This window comes from Perissodus microlepis, chromosome 12, assembly GCF_051167445.1.
Source record: "Perissodus microlepis isolate ML-2025 ecotype Zambia chromosome 12, ASM5116744v1, whole genome shotgun sequence".
Lineage (NCBI taxonomy): Eukaryota > Metazoa > Chordata > Actinopteri > Cichliformes > Cichlidae > Perissodus > Perissodus microlepis.
The window spans coordinates 3,293,744-3,306,384 of record NC_140472.1 but is presented as its reverse complement, the minus strand read 5'-3'; the positions used below and the strand labels follow the sequence as shown (position 1 = coordinate 3,306,384).

At 40.5% G+C, this 12,641-nt stretch overlaps 1 protein-coding gene across 1 annotated transcript in view; it reads right to left on the bottom strand.

Moving 5' to 3' along the window:
- The window catches only part of galnt9 (polypeptide N-acetylgalactosaminyltransferase 9), a 107,359-nt gene that overhangs the window by 13,322 nt on the left and 81,396 nt on the right, over positions 1-12,641 (bottom strand). Inside the window, exons 7-9 of the mRNA XM_084947524.1 lie at positions 8,954-9,139; positions 7,399-7,536; positions 2,900-2,995 (exon numbers count right to left, since the gene is read on the bottom strand). Of these exons, the coding sequence (XP_084803650.1) occupies positions 2,900-2,995; positions 7,399-7,536; positions 8,954-9,139 (420 nt within the window). The remainder of the gene's footprint in view (positions 1-2,899; positions 2,996-7,398; positions 7,537-8,953; positions 9,140-12,641) is intronic.

Here is a 12,641-nt window from a genome sequence, read left to right as displayed (position 1 = left end):
GCATCCTCCTGCATATTCATATAATTGTTTCCTGGGAGTGCCCCAGTTTTCCAGTGTTTCCTTCAAATCCTGACCACATTTAAAATGAGTTTCGGATTTAATTTAATACCAAACTCCCAAGAGCCGCATGTTCTCCTCTCTTACCGTTAAAGAAAAATAAAATAAACAAATATTTAATCACAATCTGAAAAATTCTTCACTTTTCGTGTGTTTAAATCTAACTGCAGACATACTGTATGTCAGCACTATAAGTGATTATGTTGACTGATCTTGTCACATTTTAAAATTAGTGCTTGCATATCATCTGTTTGCATGTTCATGTCATCTCATACTCCCCAGCTTCAACACTCTGTTTGGAACCTGCATGGGGTTCAAGAGCTGGTTAAGAGGACAGGAGGCAACATGCTGCCTTCTTATGGTTCATTCATTTTAAATGACTGCTGCACATGGATCACTGCTTATATCATGTATACGTGTACAGTGTACATTATAGCAAAAAAGTTTCAGTCTGTCGGGAGTCAGCAGTTCATTCCTGAATTCACTGTGCAGCATAACAACCACCGCCAAAATACAGCAGAATCAGAAAGATCTGTTCAGCAACAAGAAGAGAAACAGTCCCGCAACAGATGGCACGGGCCCCACAGAGCCCTGATCTCAACATTATGGAGTCTATCTGGGATGAAGAGACCAAAGCAACTGAAGTTGTCTCAGTATCCAAAAGAACTGCTGCAAATTCTCCAACCCAGCTGCAAAACCAGAGTACTTTGAGTGCCATGACAAAGTGCATGCATGTTTATCAGCAACAATAAAGGCAAGTGATGCTCACAGTACATATGAATTAAACTGAGATGAGCAACATTTAAGGCATAACTGCATTAACGTGGCAAATCTCCGTTAACGAGTTACCGCGGTTCGCCCCGTGCGTGGGGCTGCACGGCGTCAATGCGTTAGCGCGGTTAGCTCGTTAGCACGGTTAGCTCGTTAACGCGCTGATGCTGTCCAGCGTCGTCCAGCACTAATATATATATAGATAGATATAAAATCCAAAGCCATCAATAAAGCGTATTAAGCTGCGATGCTGCTTTCATTTCAAGATGTCCAAGTGCATCCATCTCCTCATAGGTTTCTCTTCAGCATATAGATGTTTAGTAGCCTAACTGCTGCACATTCCTTTCATATATACAAATCCCTAAAAGATGGATGTTGCTGCTCTAAAATTCACCACGTGGAGCCTTGAACTGAGCATTTTGGCTTTTGTCATCAAATTAGCAAAAAGAAAAAAATCTGACAAACGGAGCAAGAAGAGGGATGAGAAACTGTAGGACTTGCTCATACAGTAGCAACTTATCAAATACAGGGTAGCCATGCCCTAAAGCATACCCTACTTTATTGCCTATGTTGCTGTAAATGGGACCATAATTCACACAATGAGCACTGGGCTGTATCTAAGGGGTATTTTGATAACCTCATTAGGAAAAACTTTTCTTTTGGTGTAATAAATAAAGTAAGGAGCACAGTCACTTTTTTTACTGACAATCCAATCTGTCTTCCTTTTCAATGAGAAGAGCTGCTGGCTATTAGATGGTATGTAGAGTTTGTAATTATTTGTTTTAGGGCTTTTTTTCTTTGCTTTTAAATAATGACAGCATCAGATAGACCGAGGGGTGGAATGCTATATATATATCTCCATAGCATATAGTCACACCCACACAGGTTAAGTATCACATATTAAGGCCAATCTTGATTATATAACTCTACCTCTGTTACTTTTAAACTTTCATTGTTGTAGATAGCAACATGTTTAGCATTTGGCACGCTAACTGCCTGACTGCAGAAACTGACAATGATTGTTTAATTGTTGCTTAATAAGATGAACACAGTGCCACTTATGACAGCAACAAGCTAGTCACATTGATTGGTTGTTAGGCTGTTATTATTAGTAAGCATGCTGTTAACTGATGATGTTGGCAAACTTCAGACAGTATACTGATTACAGTTTGCTACAGAGGGCTGTGCTAAGCCTTTCTGGTGTATCTACTGAATCCAGATATTTTTGGACCGAGCAGGTCATTGCATTAACACTGACGCCAGTAGGAATAGCACTCCTATGCAGATAAAGTCAAGAAATATTTTCAGGTCGAGTCACAGAGATTGAGAAGCTGTAGTTCATGTGGGTGCTGAATTTGAAGCCGAGACACCTTCAAGTCATGTTACATGGTAGGGGTGGAAGATTTTTGAAGATTTATTCTGGCTGCAAGAGCAAATGATAGGTCGAAACATCATTTAGAGTGAACAGGTTCTGAGAGAATACTTGAAATATTTGCAGTGTCCAAACATAACTTAATCTGTAAAAAGTGAGAACACCGTGTGGTGAGTATTGGTCTTTCAAACTAGCATTAAGTTCACAGGATGCTAGTTCTCGCTCTATGTGTATTCTGTGTTAGACCTCAATTTAATTTAACCATGAGAATATTTGTAGTATATGCATCCTGCATTGCTTAAAAACCCCTAGAGGGATGTGTGTGGTGGTCTATATTAATCAGCGAGTACCAATGGGAAGAACACATTTCTATTTATAGCATGTCTGTGCCTCACACTTACTATGTAAAACCTGACTTGGATGCTACATTGCCTAAAGAGGAGACTAATTGCACCACATCATCTTTAGGTTTAGTGTTAAAATGCAGAATGTGTTGATTTAAAAAAAATCTGCTAAAGAATTTTCTGTAGGTTTCTGTATGTTTACCTTTTGCAAAGACACCCAATTTACAGACTTAAATGAGTAAGAATCAATACAACGCACTGACAAACAGTTTAATTAATGGCATTACTGACTGTAGAATATCTGTATCAAAGACAGCAGTCAAAATAAACAAGAAATAGAGAAAGATCTGCTGACCTGGGAGGACATGCCGTGGCAGGGGTACAGGATGGCTTTATCATCGTCCTCAGAACCCTGGTCCAGGCAGTAGCCACTGGCCTTGCTGTTTCTCACCTGCAAGAAAAACAAAAAAGATGTTGTTTCTATGAAGCTGCTGAACGCGCCAGTATTTTACATATCCAATATTCTTAAAAACAACCAAACAAACAGCTTGTTTCAAATATTCTCCATTTGAACATTTGAGTGTTAGGTGCAAGAGCAAACACAAAATTGTTCAAGTACATAAGCATCTGAGGAACTGAAGAACCACACAAGTTTATTCTATTCTATATTCTATTTGAGTCTATTTGATTCTAATGGTAGTGTACCCTCAACAATAAGAAGGTGTTATATGTATACGGTTAGCATGGTGCCAGATAATTTTACCATCTCCTACACTCTGGGCCCTCTGTATTTAAATACAGCAGAAGTCTCAATGAAACTATTCTCATTTACATATTTTATATGTGTGTTGGGTGTCTGTTGTCTGAAAATTGGAAAAGTATGAAACAGTGACTGAAATTAAGCTTGCAACACTTTTCCATTGCACGGAAAGTCCAGATGTAATTCTTGGAAATGTCTTTTGACAAAATTGCCATATACATAAGTTGAAGTTTGCCATGATTTTGGCTGTATTTAGATGAAAAATTATTAGTTTGAGTGAAGTCTGGAAGGGAAATTTTTTTTCTCTCTCTGATTAATTCACATCGGCTAGTGGAGAAAGTTTGCCTGCAGGTCTTTCTGGTTGAATGCAGTCTTTTCTTTTCTAGTTTTTGAGTTTGCACTTGCAGTTTGACTAGCTTTAAGGAACAAAACTACTTGTTTAAGTTATGAAAAAGTATGCAGTTTGTTTAAAATCTGTCATTTTGTCATATGTCAAAGCTCTGAACTTGATCTAAATGCCTATGCTCCTATATTTGTGGGATTATTCATGACATTTCAATTCAACTGTATTTGTATATAACCAAATAACAACAACAGTCAACTCAAGGTGCTTTACATTTTAAGGTAAAGACCCTACAATTATAAAAATAATCCCCAAAAATAAGATGACCCCTATGAGCAAGCACTTGGCGACAGTGGGAAGGAAAAACTCCCCTTTAATGGGAAGAAAGAACCAAGCTCAGGAAGAGGCTGGAGTGATGGGAGAAAGACAAAAGGACAAAAGTGCAAACGTATCAAGTACATAAGGTGTTAAGTACCACAAGGTATATATTTTTTTTAAATCAGGAGTTTAAAAACATATTTGAGAAGATATTTCCCCCTAAAAAATAGATTAATAGCTTAACTCCATACTCCACCTCCACCCACCAGTGGGGTGCACCACAAGGTTTGCGAACCACTGGTGTATGTGAAAGGAGAAGCTGGTAGAGACAAGCTCGCTGAGTATTATTGAGCAGTTTTCTTACTGCCTCTCTTCTCAGCCTTTTCGGTCGGCTCCTGCCTTTCTTTTCCATTTTATTTACAGATTAGTGTAGGTGGGATTTAATTCTCCTTTAGGCACAATCTATGCAGTGAAGAAGAGAGGCAAAGGGGTGCGAGCACTGCAGATAGTACAGTACAAATGCTCAACAAGACATTAGTAATGGCAGCTTTCTGGGACACATTTTAATTTGTCTGTTGGGCAGTTATTGTTGCACAACTAATTTTACTCTTGACATGTTTTAGTGTCAATCTAGAAAAAAAGTCTAAAAGAAAGTGACTAAACCAGGGAAAAGACTTCTTTAGCATTGATTTTAATGAGATCCCTGTGAGCTGAGAAAACGGGTAAATATGAATGTTTTGTACAAAATGTTACCCCATGAAAATGGCCCAACATTATATAATTTAATAAATTACCGGTTTCACATTTGGTTCAAACCAAAATAATAGTATCAGAGCAGCCTTTCAAAACCTATTATTATTTATTATCTAAGAAGGTAGATAATATTCTCTTGAATTGAATATGAGCCACCATTTAATTCCTCTGTGCATGTCACAATACATCTGTGATACTAGATCCACTGTGGTTTGTTCACACAGAGGCTGTATTTTCTCAAAGCGATGACTGAGCTTTGATAGATATTATCGGGACACGACCAGCCCCAGTTCAGTCTCCCCCCTGTCCTCCAGACCTGCAGATGATGCATTGAGCATGAGGCCCATGTTTGGTGTGATTTGAATGAGTAAGGCTTCATTTCCAGGTTGCGACATGTCTATCATGTAGTTTTGTCAGGGAGGGTTCCACTCGGTTGGTTTGGTCAGCATGGCCGAGCGCGGTGCTGATGCTCGGTGACAGATGAGGCTCACTTCTGCTCTGCCGGCTGTGTGGCTAGACAAGGTAAATGTTACCCAGCTTGTCGACAGATCTGAAATAGTGCCACTTAAGTTAATGCCACTCTGAGGAATCCATCTGGGTGCCAGAGCCAAAACAGGCAGCAGAGGGAACAAAAGGGGGAGTAAATTCATAGGGCTTTGATGAATTGTGAATTCTGATATGCAGCATATTGATTAGGCTGTTCTTTTGTTCCCACCTATTTGCCTGTCCATCTGTCTGTGAGTGGGATTTAGCAAAAACCAGGCCAGTGTGGACAAGAGATATTTTATTTTGTATTCTTATGGTGACAATTTATAATCAGAACTATCATTGATCAATCATTCATCATTGTCGAATCTGCTGACAGAATAATCTCTGAATTATATCTATGGTAATCTGATCACTTTAATTAGTCTATTGTTGTTCTCTATCATTCTTTCTATCTGCTTAAGCTGTTGCAAATGGTATCCATATCATTGTATTCACACCTCTCGAAGCTGTGGGTCCAGTAGGGCCTTCTACATTCACTTACACACATATTCAGGCCTACACCAACATGCACATAGAGAGTCATGGAAAGTACGCACGTTCACTCCCGCACGTATTAAGAACAGGGAGGTCGTCTCAGGACAATCTCTCGGTTGGACACACAGTCTCACAAAATTGCACAACATATCACACACTTGTTTGTCTCTAAAGTAGTATCGGATGTCTATATAAGGAGAACTTTGGAACTGTTATCATTTCCAGTAAGATCTAACTGTGATGTCATCAGGGTAATATAAGGATGGGGAGCGGTCTGCTCGTTGAAGATTGTAAGATTGTTGTTGCAAGTTTCTTCCCACACTCTGCGCAAGTGTGTAAATAAAGATCACTATTTTTGGCACCTACCTGGATTCAGTCTGCTTACTTCTCTTACCCAAATCGAACAAGTTTCAACACCAGATTTGGTAAAAAAAAAAAAAAAGGTTTTAATAATTCAGTCAGACCAGCAGCTTGTGAACAGGCATGCCAGACAACACCCTAGGCTGTTAAGGGGGCCCCCAACAGTTGTCCTCAGTTGGAAACCTCCCCTAGAGCATACGAAAAATCCCATCAGGTCCAGAATGGGAGTGTGTCGCATTGCTTTAATGAGCATTGTTGTGACGTGATGTTTGCAGTTACTACTTTGTAATTTAAACCCATACATAGATGAATATTGCATTATTTATGGTTGACTAATAAATGATTATGATATTTGATCTATTAGCCTTTGGCAGTGATCTGCGCTTTTTCCCAATGCCCTTCTAGTTTTCCAGGTGTCCATTGCTGAAATTGATATGAGGTAAACAATGCGTCTCAGCGAACCTCCAAATAGTGTCTGAGTCAGGAGCGTGTTCAATTCTTCAACCTGTTATAATCCTGTTGTCTTCCCCCCACTGTGCTGAGTGCATAGCCAAGCCCAATCAAATTAAAATGGAAAACTAATAAAGTATTTGATTAAAACTCATTATGAGGAGCTGGTACAAATCCTGTGTGGTGATGTTGCAATTCCTTAGCAATATCATACACTCACCTTAGACTAGCTACACTCAAATCGTTTGTTTTTTTCTAAGATGTACCACTCCATCACATTAAAGGTCATCATCACATCCTAATAATTGACTCCTTTATTTCTTTGATTTATTTGTAGGATCAGCCTTCCTGCCTCAGCTTTCACATCCTCTGCAAACTCCAGTGGTGTGAAAAAGTGTTTGCCCCCTTCCTGATTTCCAAGTGTTGTGAATATTTGGCACACTTACATGTTTCAGATCATCAAAGTAAAAAATGCACAATTCTGTTTTTAAATGTTGATTTCACTGATTAAGGGAGAAAAGTTGTCCAAACCTACCTGGTCCTGTGTGTAAAAGTAAGTGCCCCTCTTGTTTAATCATGAATTATCTGTGATTAACCCCCGTTTTTGTTTAGTTTCACTAAACATACTCAGGCTTGATTACAGGCAGACCAAAGGAGACCAAGGAAAAAAATAAAACAAGGCACGTCTCACATTTGCCAAAATACATCACGATGATCCCCAAGACATCTGGGAAAATCGTATCTGGACCGACGAGACAAAAGTTGAATTCTTTGGAAGGTGTTTGTCCCCTGATGATATGGCAAAATCAGTGTTTACTTTCAATCATTTGCTTAATGTCTTCCTCACCTCGCCATATGTGATGGTGTTGTTATAGATTCGCATCTCTGGGTAGACGTGTTCAAGGTACCAGCGGAAACTCCGACATTGCAGCCTTTTCCTTAAGGCCAAGCGCTCCGAGACATCCCCGAAATCAACCCCAGGGTTCTGTCAACAAATGGTACAAAACAAAGACAAACACGCATGAAAAAAGCCTCTTAGCCAGCAGGCATTTTAATTATTAGAGTGAAAGCTGCTTGAGAAATGGAATATGTGAGAGTGTCGAGGTGCTGAAAAGAAAAGACCAACCTTTTAGTTAAGAGATGGATAGATGCACCTGTCATGAAGGACCTTCATTGTTCTTTCATTACACGTGATTCGTGCCGAGCAAACTCTAATCAGCTGCTTAATTATGAGCCCTCACGGCCATGCCAGCATTACGGAGGTGGCTTCCCAGATTGATTGGGGGAATGCCTAATAGCTGCACTACCTGGCACTGAGGCTTGATTCAGACACATGCACACACACATGCACACACACATGCAGCCATCTACTTTTCAGTCAGTTCGCCCCCATCTGTGTTGGAATCCACAGTCAGCTGCTGAACGTGCTTCCAACATCTGTTAATAATGAATTCTAGATGGAAATATCCACTTTTTGTAGCAACCATAAAGCAACACTAAAAAATGCATTCAATTTCAGTGAGATGTTGTTTGGTGTTTGGACTTGGAGCTGGCCGCTCTGGTGAATCATAAAGCCTTCCCCCACCAAGGTAATTGTGCTCTCAGCAGGTACCTTAGACAATAACGAAAATCAGTGATTGTGTATAGGGGGAGGCTGGGAGGAGAGGGAGGGGGGTAGATGGAATAATCGTAGTTAGGCCTTTCTACTGTACACAAAATAACTCTGCGCCACAGGACAGCCGAGGTAATAACATGCCATGCCACTGTGCTTGTAATTACACTCAAGAAGGGATGTGGTCTGATTGACTACTTTGTCAAAGGTGCTGCCACCCCCAGCTCCCACATTTCGACTCAACATTTCCAGGCGGCATGCAGGCATCAGCAGCGTGCCGCACCAGTGTGCGACGAGCCCACATCCTGTAATTATTTTGTTAGGGACATCAGTGAGCTGTGCTGGACGGCTTTCTTGAGGCCTTCACTGATGTCCTTCACTGACTATCATCTCATTCTGCATGGCTGAAGAGGCAATTAGGATTCAATATTAAACTCTTTATTAATGAAAATAGCTGTTTATTATTTTGCAGGTCATCTCCGTAGACTCTTGAAAGCAATTAAATGAAACTGATACGTATGAAACTAGACTGATTGGAAATGAGGCTAATCTCCTTCACTTGATGTACCTCTCTCATCTGTTTGGAAAGAGCATCTACTGCTTTCTGCCTGTGCTCAGCTGCCAGTGTGAAGGTCAAACGGGATGAAATCTGAATTTTGAATTTCTATTGACTAGCGTCTCCAGAGGCCTTGGTTGCATGTCTGAATGGGAAAGTGTGACAGGAGGAGACGGGGGGAAGAGAGCTCGTGGATTTGAATGAGGGTGTCATCTAAGACAGAGAAAAACTTACATTCATGGGAATGTTCCAGGCCATGTAGACGTGGGATTTGTATTCGTCCATCCACACCTCAGCGGCTCGCAGGGCATTGCGCTTGGCGTAGTAATCTATGTCATTGTTGTAGGGTTTTTTGGTGCGCTCGATATGGGCCACTCTGGCGCACGGGAGGACTTCCATGCTCCCACCACACTGCCACACCTACACAGCAGAAAGAAAGAGTTCAGATCAACAGCTACACAGCTCCCGCTTAATGTAGAGGCCAATCAAACTACAGGCATTGAGGTTTAAGGATAATTAATTTAATTGATACAAAAAATACTGGTTTGCTGGTTATTACAACTTGGTTTTGACTTATGTAGAGCTGGCTATTATCCCTTATTCCCTTGCTCATAATAGATGTCTATATAATCTGATGTCTTTTTGGAAATACAGGAATCCTCCCTCACTGGCTATAAAACTCAGATTCTACTACAGAAAGGTGTATTTTGTATGTAGTATTGAACAGAACTGAATTCCACTTCAGAGCAAAAATATTCATTAAAATATGAAGTTAAATGTTGAAAAGCCACATGCAAACAGCCTTGGCAGAAGCACAAATGAGGACTCAAATAAATGCATTTGATTTTTTTTAATGACTTCTCATAGTGGAGTGAACAAGGTCAAACAGGCATCTTCATTAATTTGTCCATGGTATCATGGTCATACTTGAGCTTGCTGCAATTTATCTCCATCAGTGAACTGCTTGAAAAATATAAGATACATGCATCGACACAGAAATCTGCTACACATTTAGGGTCACAATCTTTATCCACTATTCAAAGTGACAGAGTGCAGCATAGGTTTTCATTATTAAAGAGGAAAAACATGCTTGCAATTAGTTTACAGCTATGTTATGTCCTTCTTCTTGTTTCTAACATAGCACACGTGTTCTCAAAGATGCATTTAGTTGTTACATTATTACATATTTATTTATATTATTTGCTGAAGTGAGCGACAAAATGAGTGACAAATGGATTTGTAAGCCTATGGCTCATATTGTAGATACAGTCTTCATAGAGGTACCTATGACAACTGGAGAACTCTGATGCCACGGAGTGCTGTGCATATGACACTGAAAAAGAGGGATATACTGCTTGAAGCCAGGCAGTGAAAAATGCTGTCTTTAAAAGCATCAATCACAGCTCAGAAAACTGATTGATTGCAGACTGTGTGATGTTGTGACCCTCGACTGACATACTCAGTGGAAAGCTACAGTGGCAGGCAGTCACATGGGAGTAATGCACCCATTTCTTTCAGTGCCAGAAAAGATTTGAATTTTAAAACTCTCTGCAAAAACACATCCATATCTTCAAATCTCTGCCATGGTGTTACAAAGTGCCTGAGCAATTTCTCATGCCGTATCACTGGAAGGCCACAGCATATGGTAAGTCCTTCCAGCCGTACAAAATATCACCGCCTCCACCACCCACAGTCTCTTAATGACAATTGCCACAAAGCGTAACAGATGTTCTCATTCATTAACTTCTCTATGACCCCAAAACGATACCCCCTGCTTGGTGTTTAAGGAACATGCTGCTGCAAAACTATTTTCTCAATTAAGTGCAGATCTGGGATGATGCCTGTTTTCTGCACATCATGCTTATTGAATGTCATGTGAAAAGTGAATAAATAGAGCGTCTGTTTTTGGTCATTTTCAAAATAATGATATATGATTCAAACTCTTGATCTGTATCCTTCCATGATTCTTATTGTAAGACTAAAAGAGTACTACTGAACTCTGAAGGCACTTCATGATGCCATTTGGAAACCTAAAAGTGCTAAGCAAAGGCCCTTTCACCAATGAATAGAGTATATTAGTATGGTAATTTAAATATATTCAGAGATTCCTGCTCCCAGTGATTTATTATTAACAACCTGTGACCAGATGCAATCAAGAAATGTTTGAGGTGTGTAGCTGGATGTTTATCTGTAGGCCAGATCATCAGTGAGTAGTGCCAAGTATTGGGGAGATATGACAGGATAGTTAGGTAAAGGACAAGTATGGATTTTTTTTGTATGAAGTTCTTAAAATATGTCTCCATTTATAAACTATCTATCAACCCCCAACCTCTATGGCAGGGGTAGGCAACTCCAGGCCTCGAGTGCCGGTGTCCTGCAGGCTTTAGATATCACCCTGGGTCAACACACCTGAATCAAATGATTAGTTCGTTACCAGGCCTCCGGAGAACTTCAAGACATGTTGAGGAGGTAATTTAGCAATTTGAATCATCTGGTGGATCAAGGACACATCTAAAGCCTGCAGGACACCGGCACTCGAGGCCTGGAGTTGCCTACCCCTGCTCTATGGGATGGTAGCGTCTCCCCCAAGATTGTCCCCACATATTTTAATCCATCAATCCATCCTTCCATCCATTCATCCGTCCATTCTTCCAACCATCCATCCTTCCATCCATTCATCCGTCCATTCTTCCAACCATCCATCCTTCCATCCATTCATCCGTCCATTCTTCCATCCATTCTTCCAACCATCCATCCTTCCATCCATTCCCGCTTATCTGGGTTTGGGCCGCAGGGCCAATAGTCTAAATAGCATAGCCCAGTCTTTACTCAACTGGCAACCTCTTCCAGCTCATCCAGGAGGATGCAGAATTGTGAGAGATACAAGCTCTCCAGCGTGTGGTGTGTCTATCACAGGGCCTCCTACGACGAGGACAATGCCCAAAACCCCTTGCCTAGGAGGCATCCTACACAGATGGCCAAAGCACCTGAACTGGTTCCTTTCAACCCCATCTGTTAGCATTTTTACCAATCCCTGGATTTGTTTATTAAGGGAAAAAGCACGTCTGTACAATATAATGTAAGTTACATTTTTGTTATTCTCAATAAATCTAATGAAATGTTGTTTGAATAAACCAAAGAGATGTGTCTAAACAGCTTTTTTCTTAGAAAATGTTATCCAAGCTGTGGTGTGTGGTGCATCATTTTGGGAGCAGTTTAATCCACATTGTTCCTTTGATATTCTGGCAGCAAGGCGGAATACGTGGGCTTGACTCAAAATAAACTACTGTACAGTGTTCACTGTAATGAAGAAACATGTCACCCAGGGAAACTGCATGACTCAGTTGTTCTTTAATTGTTCAAACAACAGAGCTTAATGGCACAGGCAAAAAATATGTTTTGGGCATGTGCATTCTTTTTAGTGGGCTAAATTCATTAGTGGCTTGTGTAAATTTCAGAATAGGAAATATATGGAAAATTCTCATTTTATGAAAGAATGGATATGTCAGTTCACATTAACACTACAGGTACCCTGATGTTACACGTTGCTGTAGTGCTAAAGGGAGTCTGTGAGGTTGTGCTTAATTGTATGTTAATAAGGGCAATCACAGCATCTGTCCTCTCAGTTGCTTCAGCTGTATCAGTGGTGAAGTAGTTCGCTGGAGCTGACCTGAGCTTAAAAACCTCTATTGACTGACTGACCCCTCTTCTTCACTCCTGATGATCCACAATGACCTTGGCCTAAAAAATCCATTAGTACTTTGGAGCAGGGTTTACCTGCTTTGCTGCTGCTCATGACAAATGCTGTTTTTCTGCAACAGTCTTCACGGTTGGCGACTTTGTGTGGGTGTGAGTGCAATACCGATTTAATGGGGAGCCTTTAGTCCCTGCAGATCCCGCCGTTGCCTTTGGAAACATAGTA